Source organism: Podarcis muralis, chromosome 3, assembly GCF_964188315.1.
Source record: "Podarcis muralis chromosome 3, rPodMur119.hap1.1, whole genome shotgun sequence".
In the NCBI taxonomy this organism is placed as follows: Eukaryota; Metazoa; Chordata; class Lepidosauria; order Squamata; family Lacertidae; genus Podarcis; species Podarcis muralis.
The window spans coordinates 64785809-64803778 of record NC_135657.1 but is presented as its reverse complement, the minus strand read 5'-3'; the positions used below and the strand labels follow the sequence as shown (position 1 = coordinate 64803778).

The 17970-nt window shown below is 42.0% G+C and overlaps 2 protein-coding genes across 2 annotated transcripts in view; one reads left to right on the top strand and one right to left on the bottom strand.

Annotated features, from left to right (window-relative positions):
• Positions 1 to 146: 146 nt before the first annotated feature.
• C3H6orf58 (chromosome 3 C6orf58 homolog) lies at positions 147 to 10563 on the top strand. The gene is made up of 6 exons (XM_028721734.2): positions 147 to 558; positions 2461 to 2547; positions 3567 to 3751; positions 5428 to 5546; positions 6772 to 7010; positions 8741 to 10563. The coding sequence occupies exons 1-6, from the start codon at positions 147 to 149 to the stop codon at positions 8827 to 8829; spliced, it is 1131 nt and encodes a 376-aa protein (XP_028577567.2). The 3' UTR covers positions 8830 to 10563.
• A 5770-nt stretch (positions 10564 to 16333) lies between these two features.
• Positions 16334 to 17970, bottom strand: part of THEMIS (thymocyte selection associated) — a 61279-nt gene continuing 59642 nt past the window's right edge. Inside the window, exon 6 of the mRNA XM_028721735.2 lies at positions 16334 to 16458. Within this exon, the coding sequence (XP_028577568.2) occupies positions 16334 to 16458 (125 nt within the window). The remainder of the gene's footprint in view (positions 16459 to 17970) is intronic.

Sequence of the window (17970 nt, the reverse complement as noted above, 5' to 3'; positions counted from 1 at the left end):
TGCCCTGCATGCTGGGGAGGAGGAAGCAGAGAGGAGAGGCAGGAGGAGTGACTTATTTCTGATTTACATAGGGTGTACGTTTCACATTCTAACTTGCTCCTCCCTTTTTAAAACAACTTTCATGCATTCTGAAGCCAAGAAACAGAATGGTCTTGCCCAGCATGGAGTGCCTTTTCCTGAGAATTTTTGTTTGGCATCTCTTCATCTTCCTTTTTGCTACTTCTTCACTCAGCCTAGAACTCACAGAAAAATTAGCTGAAGAGCCAGAAAGCTACAGTGATGCTGTTCCTCCGCTATGGCATTCTGCACCTGGAAATTTAGATGAATACCCAGTAAATGGCAACAACATATTAATCAACCCGTGGAGCTACCCGCAGAGATTAGGACTCTACAAAATCCTGCTTAAAGCCACATCTAACTTTTTCACTCCTCCTGGACCAAATGATGCTGACAACAATGTCCCAGGAAGATTGCCCCAGCAGCATGGTTTGCAATACATTTCGAACAAAAATATCCTATGGGGACTGGCCTTACAGCATGGCTGGCAATACTCTACAGGTATGAACAAATTCCCTTACAATCTAAACTGTTAGGAATGTGCTCTCTCTTCTTGGTTCAAATGGCAGGAGAAATAGGTTGAGACTTGTGACTTTGAAAATGTACCGTATTTCAGCGCTTTTTGCTAAGCTCTACAATGCAAAAATGGCGTTCTTCTTAGCCTCACTGCTTTTTGTTTGTAAAAAAATGAGGTCCAGTGCTCAGACATCGTACGTATGGACACAATAGGGAAGTGGGTGCCTTCTATATATACAGACGAAAGGGCCAATTAGCTTAGCTCACCTCACTTTATTGAGGATAGCCTAGAAAATGTTGAAAAAAGATCCTCCAACTACAGGCATAACCAAAGCAGGCTGCTCATATCTCAGAGTCACAGCACTGCCACCCACTTCCTGCTCATTATTATCACCCCAATTCTTAACAGTTTCCCCACAAACTTTGTTCTGCAGCCCAAGCAAGGAATACATCTTTTCTGTAGCACATATTTCCTTTCCATTTCCACCTTACATGTACAGTGGTACCTCAGGTTACATACGCTTCAGGTTACATACGTTTCAGGTTACAGACTCCGCTAACCCAGAAATAGTGCTTCAGGTTAAGAACTTTGCTTCAGGATGAGAACAGAAATTGTGCTCTGGGGGCACGGCGGTAGCAGGAGGCCCCATTAGCTAAAGTGGTGCTTCAGGTTAAGAACAGTTTCAGGTTAAGTACGGACCTCTGGAACAAATTAAGTACATAACTCGAGGTACCACTGAATTAACAGTACAATGCTACACATGCTTATTCAGTAGCAAGCTCCACTAAGTCCTTGCATAAAGTGATGGGTATGTGATGTGGCTCTTTAAAAAGGGGGGTGGGGTACTCTGCATCACTGAGTGTCACTAGAAATAAACACTGCCTGTTCTCATATTTTCCATGTACAGTGGTACCTCAGGTTAAGTACATAATTCGTTCTGGAGGACTGTTCTTAACCTGAAGCACCACTTCAGCTAATGGGGCCTCCTGCTGCTGCCGCACTGCCGGAGCACAATTTCTGTTCTCATCCTGAAGCAAAGTTCTTAACCCGAGGGACTATTTCTGGGTTAGCGGAGCCTGTAACCTGAAGCGTATGTAACCCGAGGTACTACTGTACCTGGGTAGTGATCATTTGCAGGGACAATGAGACACATGAGAAGAATGTTTAACCCTGTCCAACTCAGTTGAATCTCCTTTGCAAATGTCCCTATGGTCATTACACACACCCTGCCCAAAAAAATCTCAAAAATTTCACAGTGGGCCTACAGTTGCAATCTTATAACCACCTACCTGTGGCTAAACCTGGCTGAACTCAGCCAAACTTATTTCTGAGTAGATATGAAATGTAAGGTGTATTTGCAGAGAACTGTTAGGTGTGGCAAAAGTTAAAAGTTATTATGATTGATTTTGTGTAGGCTTTCGATATGGTGGCTGGGTGGAAATGAGGACATGAGTCCTGTTGCCTTGAGCAGGGAATTTCAGCAGCTGCAGTTGATAAGCTGCACCTGATGAAATTCCCTCTTCTACACTGCCCTCATTTTCAGCTGGCTACAGTAACAATGGCTTATGCAAGCCTTTCCATATGTTTTGGGCCAACTCCCATCAGCCTCAGCCAACACGGCCATCTGTCAGAGATGATGGGAGTCGCTGTTCAAGAATACCTGGAGAGCAACAAACTGGGAAATGGTGGCATATATAAAACCTTGCTGTGGCGTTTGCCATCTTTTGGGATCGGGTAGGAGTTTGTCCACCAGGCCAATTGGCTCCAGCCTGGTGGTTTTGCCTACCTCGTAGCAATCGTCACAACTCACCCGGTCATTAAAATGTTTGTGGTAGGATGTAAACATCATTAAATGTTATGTAATACTGTACTTGATTTTCTTCTAGGCAGACTAGAAGATCCAACCAACATCACAAGATGCGGCAAGAAAGATGGAGATAATCTGTGCATATCAGAGCGCAGCTGGTGGGCGTGTAGGTATTTTCATCCATGAAGATTTTCATAATACCAGAGTTCTACCCACACAGTAATTTGTAGGGCCTGAATGTGCAGAGCATGGATTGGACCTTTATTGCTTATAGTATTTATTATCTCTGTGTTACTGATACATTTATCCAGTGCTTTTTTTCCTAAAAAAATGTTTAGGGGTACTCTCATTTTCCTACTCATATTGAAATACTGCCCCTCAATGAGGCCAAACTTAGATTCACAAAATGTTTAGGGGTATGCGTACCCCTGCGTAACCCAGAAAAAAGCACTGCATTGGTGAATGAGGCCTCCTGCCTCTGAAATCCTGTGGCTGCAATCCCAGAACCACATATTTGGGAGTTAGACCATTGAACAAATTGGGACTGAAGGCCAAACTCGATTCATACAAGTAGCAGCTGCATGAATTCCTTATTTTAAATATATTGCAGAAGTCAGGACCCAATTCAGATTGAAAACCTTGCCCAGGAGTAGACAAAGCCCATGAGGTGACGTAAGACAGTCACCACAGACGGTAGATTCCCGCCTCTGAAAAACATGCTGCTCCCCACCACGATTGCCCGTTTTTACTCCCCTGCCAACTTTAGCAAGAGGGGCTGCAGAGGAAGAGGTAGCAGCAGCAGGGGGCGCTGTGGCAGAGAAGGTAGTGAGGGGTGGCGTTTTCTGCTTTGTCTAAAGCAGCCAAATGCCCTAGGCCAGTCCTGGGAGGAGATGTGCTTTATGCCTTTGCTGCCTGCTATGCAACTAATCCAGATTGGGAGACGTGCTAATTGCATTTTGGGGGGGACGGGACTTCCAGTCATGTAAATAGCAAGCTCAGGTGGCCTAGTTTACTTTTTAAAAAGCCATTCACCCAGTTGTTAAATCGTGTAATTGATGTCTTAAGTTTTGCCTGATGCTGCATGGAAGTGTGCCTTCCATTTACCAGAACTTCCAATAATTTGAATGTTTTCCCATATCACCAGATGTTCTGCTAAACCAATATTGCTGCTGTCCATTACTGCAGGTATGAATTACTACCTAGCAATTGTACCCTTTCTGGGAGCACTGGAAAGTGGCATTTTTGGAGACTTGGCAGACAAGGTAGAAATATTACCACCGGACGAGCAAAGAGCTGACTTCTGTCACAGTGTTGCAGAATGCAATGCCCAGGCACCAAAAGCCATGGCTGGCTGGAGAGATTTCTTCAAGGTACTGTAGCTGTTTTTCTGACAAGACGGATAGTAGGGTGGTTTTTTTGCACCAGAACAATATATTTAAAGATAGCAATCAAGTAGCGCCTTCTGTTTCAACAATAGGTTATTGTTTCCTTGTTTTCCCACTTCAAAATAATCTCTGCTCACCTACTTTATTAGACAATTTAGGACTTTTTCAAATGGTTAAAGAAAATAATTACTATGTTTCAGAACCTGAATAAATTAATGCCACCAGCAAAATACTGCAAGATGTTGGGATGATTTGTAGTGTGAGTAAGAAAGAGAACATGAAATGTTCTGGGATATTTTTGAAGGAACAGGGACAATACATTTCTGACACAATTCCATGGGTATTGCACTGCCATCAATGACACGATATTTTAGAATAGCCGCTCAGCTAATGAGAATTCTAGTTATGGCTACAATCTTATACCTGGGAGTAAATCCTATTGAAGCCAGCGAGGCAGGTATAAGATTGCAATGTAAAGGATGATACAGTATTTATGAACAAAAGCTCCACATGGACATGCAAGTGCTATGATTTGGAAGGGCTGGCAAAAGAGGGATAGATTTACAATCTTCAGTTACTTCCCCTTTTTAAAACAAAAACTTCATTTCCAAGAAATCTGAATAAGGGGAAAGCTCACACACATCTGTAGCAGAACAAACCAATCAGTTTTTAATTAAGGATACAGGAAGATGCCTTATAGCAGGCTTCCTCAAACTCGGCCCTCCAGATGTTTTTGGCCTACAACTCCCATGATCCCTAGCTAGCAGGACCAGTGGTCAGGGATGATGGGAATTGTAGTCTCAAAACATCTGGAGGGCTGAGTTTGAGGAACTCTGCCTTATAGTCAGACCCTTCATCTAGCTCAGTATTGTTGTCATTGACTGGCCGTGGTTCACCAGGATTTTGAACACAGGGCATCCCCTCCCCATCTAGTGATGCCAGGGATTTGACCTGGGACCTTCTGAATGAAAAAATAGATGCTGTTCCATCCCCTCCCCCATTCACTTTTTTGGGGCTACTTTGGAAGGTGACCCAGAAACTACAACTAATCCAGAATGCGGCAGCTAGACTGGTGACTGGGAGCGGCCGCCAAGACCATGTAACACCGGTCCTGAAAGACCTACATTGGCTCCCAGTACATTTCCGAGCACAATTCAAAGTGTTGGTGCTGACCTTTAAACCCTAAACAGCCTCGGCACAGTATACCTGAAGGAGCGTCTCCACCCCCATCATTCAGCCTGGACACTGAGGTCCAGCACCGAGGGCCTTCTGGCGGTTCTCTCACTGCAAGAAGTGAGGTTACAGGGAACCAGGAAGAGGGCCATCTCGATAATGACGCCTGCCCTGTGGAACGCCCTCCCATCAGATGTCAAGGAAATAAACAAATATCTGACTTTTAGAAGACATCTGAAGGCAGCCCTGTTTAGGGAAGTTTTTAATGTTTGATGTTTTATTGTATTTTTAATATTCTGCTGGGAGTCGCCCAGAGTGGTTGGCAAAACCCAGCCAGATGGGCGGGGTATAAATAAATAAATAAGCTATATTATTATTATTATTATTATTATTATTATTATTATTATTATTATTATTATTATCATCATCCTAATGGAGTGTGTGTGTGTGTGCGCGTGCGTGCGTGCGTATGGCATCTTCTCTTCCAGTATCTCTCATCCACTGCACTGAGCTCTGAAGTGCCTGAAGCACAAGAAGCAGCACTGAACTACATGTGGAAAGCTCACGTTCATAGCCTGGCTTATGGAAGGCGAAAGTTTAAAAACCGGTAAGAGAAAACTACCAGAGATACAAAAGGTTTTTCGCGGGTTCCCTATGATGTACACTCACGGGTCACTTACAGGTGTGAGAAACAATCTTTGTTTTCCAGCAGTCATATGCAGTGCTGTTTTGGAAAGAAGGAAAGATACCTGTAATCTTATTTTGATATAGGTGCTGTGGGTGCCAGCACAAAATAACTGCCATGGGTGGGGTGGGGGGAACCACAGGTGCCAATACTCCATACCTGTGAATATCATCACGAAAAGCACTAGTCATTACGAATCCATGTGTCAGGGCCTATTTTGTGGTGGTGCCTTACATGTAGCACTTCCACCCTGGGGAAATTTAGTTGTTCCCCTCCCTGATGGTTTTTAAAAGTCAATTTAAAACATTTATGTTTATTCAGGATATAGCTTGAGGAGTGCATCAACCTAGGGCTGACTGCTGGCTGTTATGTTCTACATTTTATCCTGTATATTTGCCCTAAGCTTCTAATTTGTGTTTGATTGTGTATGTATTCTTGAATGTTTTTGAATTCTGTGTCTCTTTGGGAAGAAAAGTCTCTTAATAAATAAATAAGTCCTTCCAACAGGACGATGTGTTGTCAGAGAGTGATGCAAGTCCTGGTAATGTGCAATTCATTAATCAAAATCCGAAAATCTATTCTGACTTAGATCACATTAGAAGCTATTTAACCTGTTGATAGCAGAATGAATATTTTAGTGGGGTGGGCTACAATCTGTCCTTTCTTTAGCATTAATAATTGGCACTGAAGGAATTGTGTTCACTATATCGTGTTTTTCTTTTCATTACCTTGTTTTTAATTGATTTTAGCTTTTTTTGTATTTTGTGGTGTTTGAGATATTTTTTTTATGAAGCAGCAAATAAAGGCAAATAACAGCAGCCTCATACCTGGCATTGCTCAGGACTGCTGAAACAACAACAGTGCTGTTCTGAAATCAGTGGTTAAAATCAATGCAGTTTTGAAAGTCTGTCCTGTGTCTTGATTCAAAATGATGCCCGCTTGTATCCAAACATGGACAAAAGCCTACTCCTTGATCTCAGGAACCATTATGAAAATTGGTTACAATATCTTAAGAGGTGTCCGCGTGCATAGTGAACAAACAGCTTCCAAAATATACAGTATAACAACAACAATAGTAGTAGTAAGAACAACAACAATGGAGTTTAAACTGATTACCTCACTTTCTTCTTCTTGCTCTACATTTCAGATTGCCATACCTTAGTGGTCCTGAAAGCAATTTTGGGGAGGACTGGGCGGCTACTGTTGATTTCATTGCAGCCACACATTTTCATACAGACCAGGAGACCACCAATCGTTTGCAGACTGGCTTACCGCCAAGAATGCTTTTGGAAGGAGAGAAAGCCCCTTTCATTGCAGACTTCACACCTGAGCAGAATAAAGTGCTGTTTCTACTTGGTGCTCTGAGTAGAACCAATGAGAAAACAGGTAGGCGTTTGGACAACCACACAGTACACAACTAGAATTGAAGCTCTGGGGCCGGTAGGAGGCTGGAGGATGCACAGGAAAGTGGTAGCTGCTTCTGCGCTACCCCACACACCAGCTGTTGGGCAGGGAGGCTGAGCAGCCCAAACAAAGCCCGCTGCGCCTCCAGTCTATGCCCTCACCAACATCCTCTTCAGGCTCTAGGGAGGGTCTCCTCATGAGCCATGAAGACTCTCCAGCTTTCTCTTACCATTTTCGAGGTTGAATCAAAATATTTATTTCCCAGCACCACACATATACACGCAGTTGTATATGTTCATGTAACATAAATACTAGGGTTGCCTCCGGTTTTTCTTCTGTGTGCAGTTTCTTCCTCCTGCCTTCAGTGTCTGGCAGATGTTGTTGCAACCCTTTCCCATCACACGCCGGTTCTTTAAAGTCAATTAAAGATCTAGTTAAACAGTGAACCTCTGCTTCTTAATGGCGGTGTAGGAGGGTTTTCACCAGGTGAGGTGCTTTTGCACTCAGCGCCTCCCTGCCTCCCATGCCCAAGCAAGAGCCAGGTACCGAGACAAACTGTGAGTAAAGCCCATTTCCCCTGTCCCTGGCAGGAATTTGCAAGGGTGGTTTATCCTCTGTTATCCTTGTTTTTCATTTGCCAACAATCCCCCGCTGTTGTGGGGGCTGCCTCCATTAAGGCAGGCAGGACTGGAAGCCAAAAATAAACTTCATTCTATTCCCAAAAATAAATGACACAGAAGAAGGGAAACCTGTAAAGGAGGTGGTTCATTTTTAGAGGGAAATACCAAGCTGAGGTTGCATGCTTTTTCTGCTTTATATGGTCTTTTGCTCCACTTCTCCACACAGCTGTTCAGATAGCTATAAAATTGGTGTTGCATGGCACCATCTTGTGGCATTAATGAGAAAAAAGCAACTTTTTGCTTTTTATATTTATTTTATTTTTACACTCATATCCACTTTTCCTGCAGTGAGTAAAGCAGATTAGGCTGAGACACGATGACTAACCTAGTTTATGTCATGGCAGAGGAGGGATTTGAACTCTGATCTGCAAGGTTCCTGAAAATCCTACCTGATAGATAGCTCAAAGCCTTCCATCTCAGATCGAAAGCAAAATATAATAGGATGGGAAGATACTTGAGTGCTATGGATGAACAAACAAACAAACAAACAAACAAACAGCATGATCCAGGACCAGTATCCTCCAGCCATTCAATGCCTGCATAAACATTTCATTTCATTAAACTTTTAAATTGTATACCACCTTTCTATCTTAACTATACACAGTGCTTTTTTTCAGGGAGGGAGGCGCAGGGGTATGCATACCCCTAAACATTTTGTGAATCTAAGTTTGGCCTCATTGAGGGGGCAGTATTTCAATATGAGAGTACCCCTAAACATTTTTAGAAAAAAAGCACTGACTATACACAATGCAGTTTACAAGTTGAAGCAACAACAAAATGTACAACAAAGATCATGCACCTTATACAGTAACAATCTGATCCAATACAAAAAGTCATAATAAAAGCATAACTTTAAAACAAACAAAATAATGTACTATTCAACAATCTATTAGACTATAACAACACACAATAAAATTAGCTCTCAAAATGCCAGCATGTAATAATTAAACAGAAATTCACTCTTAACAATTTGTTGAACTGGAAAGCAGAAGATAAATCCTCACATAAATAAATAAAACCTTTCTTTTACAGGAAACCTTTTGCTGCTAATTTGGAAGGCTGTCATGGCTACCGAAGGAGGAAGAGAAATTGGCCGCAAACTTATTGAAAGTGTGATTTAGAGAAACTTGTCTCTGGAAACACACAGCTCAACAAAGGGGGTGGGGATAATTCCTTTAATTATCTGCTTAGTAGTGAATCAGCGTTTGCTAGTTGAATGAATTTCTTAGCAATTCACCAGTTTTAGGCTTATCTATATGGGATTAAGGTTGCAACCCTATTTACACTTACCTGGCACTTCATTCTGAGTAGACCTATACACAGTGACTTCTTAAATGCCATAAATCAGGCTTCCTCAAACTCGGCCCTCCAGATGTTTTTGGCCTACAACTCCCATGATCCCTAGCTAGCAAGACGAGTGGTCAGGGATGATGGGAATTGTAGTCTCAAAAACACCTGGAGGGCTGAGTTTGAGGAAGCCTGCCATAAATAAATAAAATGAAGCTGAAAATGAAACCTGATTTGTCTTTATCACGGAACTGCAAAACACACCTCTCCCCCAACCTTCCTTATGGTTTGAAAGGTCAAAAGTGTATGAAGCAGCAAATGTAACATTACATTTCTACAATAGGCTAGTTTTGAAGTACACTCACACACCCCTCTCTATTCAGACAAGCAAGAGTTCATGGAAGCATTCCAGCCTGGCAAAAACATTTGTGTAACAAAGTGAAGAGTGTAGCCTTGGGAGAGTTACAAACTGCTCGGGGTTTTGATTATAACCAGGCAGCATCTTAATCTGGTTAGATAAATATTAACTTCTGAATTCACTTAAATAAATAAAAAAAGAATACAAGGTTAACACAACATTTGGAGAGGCGGGATGGGGGGAGATGTGAAGCACGGAAGCATTTTAGACCCAATGTGCTTATAAAACGATGCATGGGCTGCTTCCCCCTATCAGCTGTAAAATGTGTCACACAGCACCATCTTGTGGTACTGATTAGCAGTGCTCTGCAAAACAGCTTTCTCGAGGATTATTGAGAATTCTGCTTCTTAGAAGCTTTTACTGAAGCAAAATAAAATATATCTAGTTGAGAGAACACCTAAGAACTAAATTAGTGAGGGGTTGAACTAGTCATGCCTTGGAACTGGACTCATAAACCTAAACTAGCTCAGTTTATTCCAAAATAGATTGGTTATATGTTTTGGTGCCCAAATTTGATATGTTGTTATTATTTAAAAGGGACGCGGGTAGCGCTGTGGTCTAAACCACAGAGCCTAGGGCTTGCCGATCAGAAGGTTGGCAATTCAAATCCCAGCAATGATCAACTCCCACCCGGGAACCAATGTCCCCACTGTGGAAGGACGTGTGGGTCCAGAACTGGCCTCTACAGTTACTTACGGACTCATTGTGAAAACCGTGTTTATGGAAGACAATCTCAGTTACAATTGCCAAAGAAGAGAAAGAAGAAGAAGAAGTGAGTTATCTTCTTTAAAAAACAACAATGGTGGTATTATAAGTCTGTGTGGGGTTAAAAGGCCCACAATGAATTTATCACTTCTAATCATTAGATTAGATTAGATTAGTTAAGGCCTTTTGCCTAGACCAGGCTTCCTCAACTCGGCCCTCCAGATGTTTTCAGACTACAATTCCCATCATCCCTGCTAGCTAGGGATCATGGGAGTTGTAGGCCAAAAACATCTGGAGGGCAGAGTTTGAGGAAGCTTGCCCTAGGCAAAGGCTGTGTACACGCCAAACATTTGAAACACATCCTCTGCAAAACAAGGAGAAGTCTCCTGGGAACTGTCTATAAAGAGCTGCAGTTCTCAGAATCCCTTGGGGATGTGTGCTTCAAATGTATGATGTGTATGTAGCCAAATGAAATGCCCAGAGTAGCTTACAGTTCACAGTTAAAAAACCCCAAACCCTCAATAATCCATGGGTGGTGGTGGGGAAGCACAACTGAAACAAGAGAGATTAAAAGACCAGCAGCTCTTTTGCTTTCTAGAACATTCAACTTTCTTCTCATGGACACCACACCACACACATGGACTGTCCTGCCAGTAGAATTAGCGTCACCTTTTTCTGTCTTCAACGACTCCACAAAATTTAACAAAGCCCGTTATAAGCCTTAGTGCTGAGAAAGTTTGAACTTGCTGATTTCCCATCGCACCATTTCCCTTAAACACAGGAGCCCTGCCAGGAGGCTTTGAAAGCCCTGCAGTTGTATCACATGAGGATGCCAGGTCCATATGTACAGTGGCGTAGCGTGGGGGGTGCAGGGGGGGCAGGCCGCACCAGGCGTAACATCTGGGGGGGCGCGCTCGCACTCGCAGCTCTCTGCCCCTACTGGGTTAGGGGGCACAAATTACTTGCCTTGCCCTGGGTGCTGACAACCCACGCTACGCCACTGCATATGTACCGTAGTCAGCACTCAGGTTACTTCCTTCATCCTGTGCCTGTTTACACCCGCAGTACAACATCTTCACTCATTGCTTTTTTGCTCATTATGTGCTAAGTTTCGACAGGTGAAGCTTTTCCTGACAGTGAAAATGCAGTGATGGGCAAATATCCACCTGTTGTTTTATATCGGTCACATTACTATTCTACGTGCAGTGCCGTTGTCTATAGGAAAGGCGACAATGCTAAGCCCATCTCCTGACAGAGCTCCTGTGACCATCAAAGACACAAAAAGGAAAATGGCACCATGTGGCCCCATCACCATGCTACAGGAATATGAAAAGTCACATCTAGTAGAATTTCAACCCTCCATGTAGTTCAAAGGCACAGCAGCCTTCTTAAAGGTTTGGATCTGCTGTCATATTATTTCAGGGGGAAAAGTTTTTAGGGAGTGGATAGCTTTCTTTTAGGAGAACTTTCCTGTTCTGGAAGACTTTAAAGAAATGTCAATTAGTTGTCACCAACAGTTCAAACCCAAAAGCTAGGCAACTTGCAATGTCACACAAATCCACTCACCATAATTGTTGGAGATCTTTCAAAAGCCCCACGCTGCCAAGGGAAGGAACGGGGGGCTCCAGACAATAAAGGTACCATTGTCTCACGTTTCTTCCTCTGCCTGCCCTGGTGACATGTATAATACACAACATGTACTTTGAGTCTTCCTGTGTCATATGCAGAAACCAAAATGTTTTCTCCATGAAAATAATATTTGGGCAGCTCTTGTACATTCCTAGAAGATTCTATCATTAAATAGGCAGCTAGGTAAAAAGAGGTATTTTAATATCACTCTTCAACCATATTCCCATGGTGGCTATGCTGTAATGACATACTTATGTAAATAGATCTTGTGGGTATTAAGACATTCATTTTGCATTATATCAATATTTTAGGGCTCTTAGGAGCAAGATGAGATTGGGGACGAACCATATTGTCCCCTCACACCTTGTTTCTGCTTTGATGTGTCCATTCGCTCTCAAAGTCACACACTATTTGCTGATATGAGCATTGGTACTTTAAAATGCATCAGGACACTGAACACTGAAGTGCTACTTTGTCCTTTAATGTCCCAGGACATGGGTTCCAATTATTCAGTGTCATTTTATGGATAAACTTCTAATGTACTGTCATTATCTAGCAATTTTAAAAGGAAATAAGTTAATGAGGTCTAAGAAAATGTGGGAGTGTTTACTATAATTACCTGGTTCATAGATCAGACTAATTATATTTCAACAGATTTCCATGTATAATCTAAAAGTAATTACTGCAGCTGCCAGCTGTTAAAATATTACGCTAATTGTACTCGAGAAAAGTTTGAAAACAAGTTTTTGACCTTTTCTGTGTTTAATTTATATTATATCCCACAGAGTCTCTGAGAAGGAAGCCTCCCCCCGCCCAGAAGCTGACAAAACAAATACCCAAACAAATAAATGAAGGAGGCAGGTGGCTTTCTTCTTTCAATGAAATAAATAGAACTAGAATTATAATTTGTGATTTTAAAAAAAATAAATAAATGAAACTAGGTATGTTGCTTAGTCAATTACATGACATGTATGAAGTTTTCCACCCTGCTCTACATTTCCTATTCACCTTGGAGGGGAATGATAAATGACATAATTATTAATATTATTTAATTCAGCTTTCTTAATTTTCTTCTGTAGCCTTCTGCAACCCACAGCAACAGAGCCTGTGGCAAATTATGGAAAAAGAGGAGAATTGATGACTGTTTCATTGGACATTTTTGTACTCCTACCTTGATTTTGTTTGATACAATCTTTTGGGATTATTTTTTAATGTTTCTTATTTTTATTCCTAAATAGATTTTAGATTTTGTTCTAGCAAAGTTTCATTCTTTGTTTAAAACAATATTTCCCTTGAAGCACTTTTCATGATAGGTCTTTTCTTGATCCCATTACTCTTGGAAGAGAATCGTAGTGGATCTGGAAATTCTTTAACCTTCAGACTCTTGGGCAAACAATGTTCAACACTTTAAAAAGAGTAAGAGAAATTGTCAGGGATTTGAGACTATATTTGCTTCTGGAAAGAAGCTTAGGACTAAATAGAGAAGGTCTTTACTAGCACAGATTGTGCAGAGAGGGAGTATACACTTCATCTTCTTCTGAAGACATTGGGATTTTGATCTATGAACTGTCTGGCTCTGATCCTACTGCATGTGTTGAAGAAACTGGTTGTAGAAGCACACATGCATCTAGACAGTGCATTGGTTCCCTTGAAATCAATGGGGAAAGTTAGTCATGACTTAGTTCCTACTGAAATCAATGGAACTCAGGTGTAACCAACCTGCTGCAGTCCTATACACACTTTCCTGGCAAGTCCCATTGAGATCAGCAAGGCTTTATTTTGTGAAGAAATGTGCAGAACTGCACACATTCAGCCCACAGTTTTTACAAAGCTGCATTCACCAGCCATATTACTTGAGGCAGTATGGATCAAACAGAGTACTGGTGTTGCCAATGATAATCTGAACAGGGGCTGCAAATATACCCTTGGAAAATTAGCATTGCAAAGTTCTTTATACACCATGCATCCTGCCCTGTGTTATGGATATATTCCTAACAAGGCCAAGGCATCTTTCTCTTTTGCTATGGATACTATTGCAAGGAAGCAGTGTCTGGAGTGGTGTACCCCCTACCCTTTAGGAAAAGTAGAATTGTGCTTTGTTTTTTCCTTCTCTCTGTTTAATCCGACAGGCTTCCTATGCCCTGACAGTGGCATGGCAGGAGAAAATTCAGTCACCGGAGCATTTCCAATCATTCACTGCAGATCCAGCCTTGGAAAAGTGAAACCCGCTGATACCTGCTTATCACAGAACTCTCCAAAGCCCAGCCAGGCGGATCATTTCTGCAACTAGATTACCAGGTGCAACAGAGGGCAAGGCCAGTGCTTCTTGCAGGTGTAGGTAAGGCGGCATTTTAGCATAGTCGCTGATCAATTTTGTAGCAGTGCAATCTTATGCCTATTGACTCAGAAGTACACTCCAATGAGTGAAATGGGACTTACTCCCAGGTTAAGTGTGCAATACAATTGTAGCCTAAAGGCTGTGTGTCTGTGTAGGCTGCACTTCCTTACTTATTTATTAAAAAGCATTTATAAACTGCTTAAAATTGAAAAATCTCTCAAAAGTCTAAAAAGCAAATGATATATCATTAAAACAAAGACACACAACCTAAAACCGCATTAGAAAAACACTTAAAAGCAAATAAAACAAATCCAGAGGATTCAGACATGTAAAACAGGGTCTAGCCAATGCTACTATCTGAACCCAGACTTGTAGGTAGGAGCGGTACCACTGCAACACATTACTACCTGCTCCCAACTCACAGAGACGGTTCAGGAGGATACGATGGTCAATACTGAAAGCCACTGAGAGATCAAGCAAGAGTAACAAGGTTGCACTTCCACTGTTCTGAAGCTGTTCTGTTCCAAAGTTATCTGAAGGTTTAGTAACTCTTCTTCTTCCTCTTTTTACTATTTCCTTCAATAATATAAATCAGTATCACCGCATTTCAGTCTCAGTGTTTTTGAAAGCACAGCAACATTCATTTCACCATCACTGGAGTATCTATTTCTTCTTTCGTTGCCTTGCCGCCTTCATACTCAATGATGTGGACAGCAGTACAATCATTTCTGACAAGACTGAATCATTTTGTTTTCAGAGGAGTCTGAAAAATAAAGTGGACAAAAGACTCGTTCATGCTCAGACTCATCAGAATGCTTCTGTATTATTGATAACAGCTACCGGTATATCAAGAGCGCTGCCTACACTCACTCTCCGATTGCTCTTGCTTTTGTTTTTTATGTAGCTTAAACAATCCTAAAATAAATCCTCAGGCAATTTAATGTATTCTCTTAAAACCAGGATTACACAATCTTGTTTTCAGCACCTGTCCAATACAGATTTCTATAAGTAATAAAATATTTTTGTCTGTGTATTATTATTATTATTCGAAATGATCTGACATTAAAGTTTGAGCTTTAATTTCTGCAAATCTCCACCGCCATATAAAAATTGTTCTCAGAGAGAATCAAGGCATCTGGAATACTTGGCTCATCATTGGCAAAGCCATTGTTGTGAATTGATATCACATACACAAACACAAATAAAACTTTCTATACCCAGCATATTACAACTCATTATCAGATCCTGTCAAATGTTATCATTCTCATTGAAAATAATTGTGTGTGGGTTTTTATTTTTATTTTTCATGCACTTTACTTAGAGTCATGCTTGGCATGCTAGATAAAGAATGTCTGGAAGATCTCTGAAGGTCAGAAGTAGCCCAACTGACTGGTAGAAACTAGGATGTCCTTTGTTTATCAAATGATCTCAGACAACTGGGTTGCTGGCTCAGCCACTGAAGATGGTAATTTATGGGATGGGTTCATAATCCAGGACTCTGATAGCAATCTCCTGAGAGACAGCAAAGGTATTTGCTTTCATGTGTTGCTAAAGCCTTCAAACAACAGGGCTAATAAAGTGCAGCTTGCTCTCTGTTGACAGGGACTTTTAAAGGGCAGGTGGATAAAGGTTTGAAGGGCCTGATGCTTGAACAGCAAATGTCACAATTAGAAGAAGAGCCTGCAGGCAGATGTAGTAACTTAAAGAGTGCATTCTGCTGAGCTCCTGCCAAAGAAGGAAGCAGATGGGATTTAAAAGCAAATCACACCTTTTCTACTGCATATTGCTTGCCTAGTCTATAGTTTAACCATAGACTACTACAGCCTTCCCCAATCTAGTGCCTTCCAGATGTTTTGAACTACAGTTTCAATAATCCCTGACCAATAGCCATGCTGGCTAGGATTGACACAAGTTAACATCTTAGTTTAAGGAAGTCTGCTTTAGTACAACCCAAAGGGTTAGTTGTACTAGGCAGAATAACATAGCACATTTTGAGGGACCACTGAAGAACAGAAACCAATCAATTGATTACACCATTGCACAGAACTCATAGCCCTTTCTTGGTGTTATTTGAACAACTGCAGGCCTGGCAGACTCATATTCTTGATCAGAGGAGGAGAGCTCTGTGTGAGTACAAGTGCCTACACAACCCCTTTCTCCCCTCCCCTCCCATCATCTTCGGTTTACATTGATGTCTAATAAGGCAAACACACTTTTTGTCCCTCCTCTTAAGTAGGTTGCGTTACCATTAGATGTGTTCTGGATTTTTTGGGGTAACACTTTCTGTAACACTTTTATCTTTATCATCAACGTCAGGCCTGGAATTTGGTTTCTTTTCTGCTCTGTGCTTCGCAAGCACTCCCTTTGATGAATCTGAAAATAAAGAAGGAGACACAACATGGGGTTAGGGGTCTACAAGTACATGAAACATTCCACCATTACCAGCCTCTCAGGAATAGGACGTTGGCCAAAAGATCCAGCTACACACACAGCTAGCTGCTTTTTGCACTGTTAGTAATGCTGACTTCTTATTTCTCAAGGAGAATATTACTCAGGGAGCCACTTTTGAAACTTAGGTGGGGCTCTCAAGAGCAGCCCATGATGCTACTGCTCCTTCACTGGGCACACCCATTGCTCTATACACCCATCTAAGGAAGGCGCTGAATACGACCTTGTCTATGACTATTGACTTTGGTTTTGTTTGGCAGCACTTAAATCACTGTGCAACTCAGAAATCAAATGCTACATGACGGCACACTCTGCGCAGCTGACAGCACCACGAGGCTAGAAGGAAAAGTGTATTTTATAGTATAATTTTGCAATTGCAGCCAGACACTCCAGAGCAAGGCATGTTGTATTAATTCACAGCCAGGCACTCTGGCTTTGGCCTCGTGCCTCTGAGCAGTCTGATTGTGAATTACTACCCCCTCACATTTCTATTTCTGTTATGAAGGAAATCAGACATGACTGCTTGTTTATTTATGAACAAACAGCTCAGCAGATATTGTCTACAAAGCCGCAAAGGCTTAAGCTGTATGCTGATGGCCAGCAGTGTTTTGTTCATCAGCAGCTCAATCAAACAATCCAGATGAAGCCAACATACAGATATGTGGATATCAACATGGTCCTTCTGAAGTCAGTTGGGATGGGCATTTCAATCCAGAATGTTATGTTAGACTCGCACAGGGTGTTCTTAAGGTTTTCTGCATTCATGCTCCAGGGTGACAGTTGCTGGGATTAGCACAATCTCCTACTGTTTTGTGGGACATCTGTGATGTGTAATCCTGATGTTTCTCAGGGAGGCAGTTCATACAATGTGTTAGGGACCTGCTAGGTTAGCTGTGCAAGTACCGGTCCAATGGAAAGGTCAGAGGTGTGCATGGTGGGCCCCAGCTCATGCTGAGGAAAGACTCAGAACAGCAGATAAAACTCAGAGGGGCCCAAGACAGAATTCAGGTCAGGCAGAAATCAGTGTCCAAAGCAGCAAACAGCAGTCAGATGAGCCTGAGGCAAGTTTGCAAAGCAAGGACAGGAACCTGTAGCCAACCAAGAAGAAGCCAAACTTGAAACAACAGGTCAGCCAGTCCCCTGCTGGATTCCAGATCACCTGGTCTGACTGGACTGATGAGCTGCAACAATCCCTTTGGCCATTGTTGCAGCAGCACAGAAAGGCCAATCGCTTCCTCTGCCCAAGAGCTGCCCTGAAGCAAGGACAACTTGGGGCGCAGTGAGTAATACACTGGGATCCTGTACCAGAGTCTGGAGTTTGAGTTCCCTGACAGCTTACACAATAACCTATTCAGCATATCATCTGTAGAAAAGTGCTAGAATGAGCCTGGGGCTCTCAGGATCTTCCTTATAAGGCTAAACACATGAACACCAACC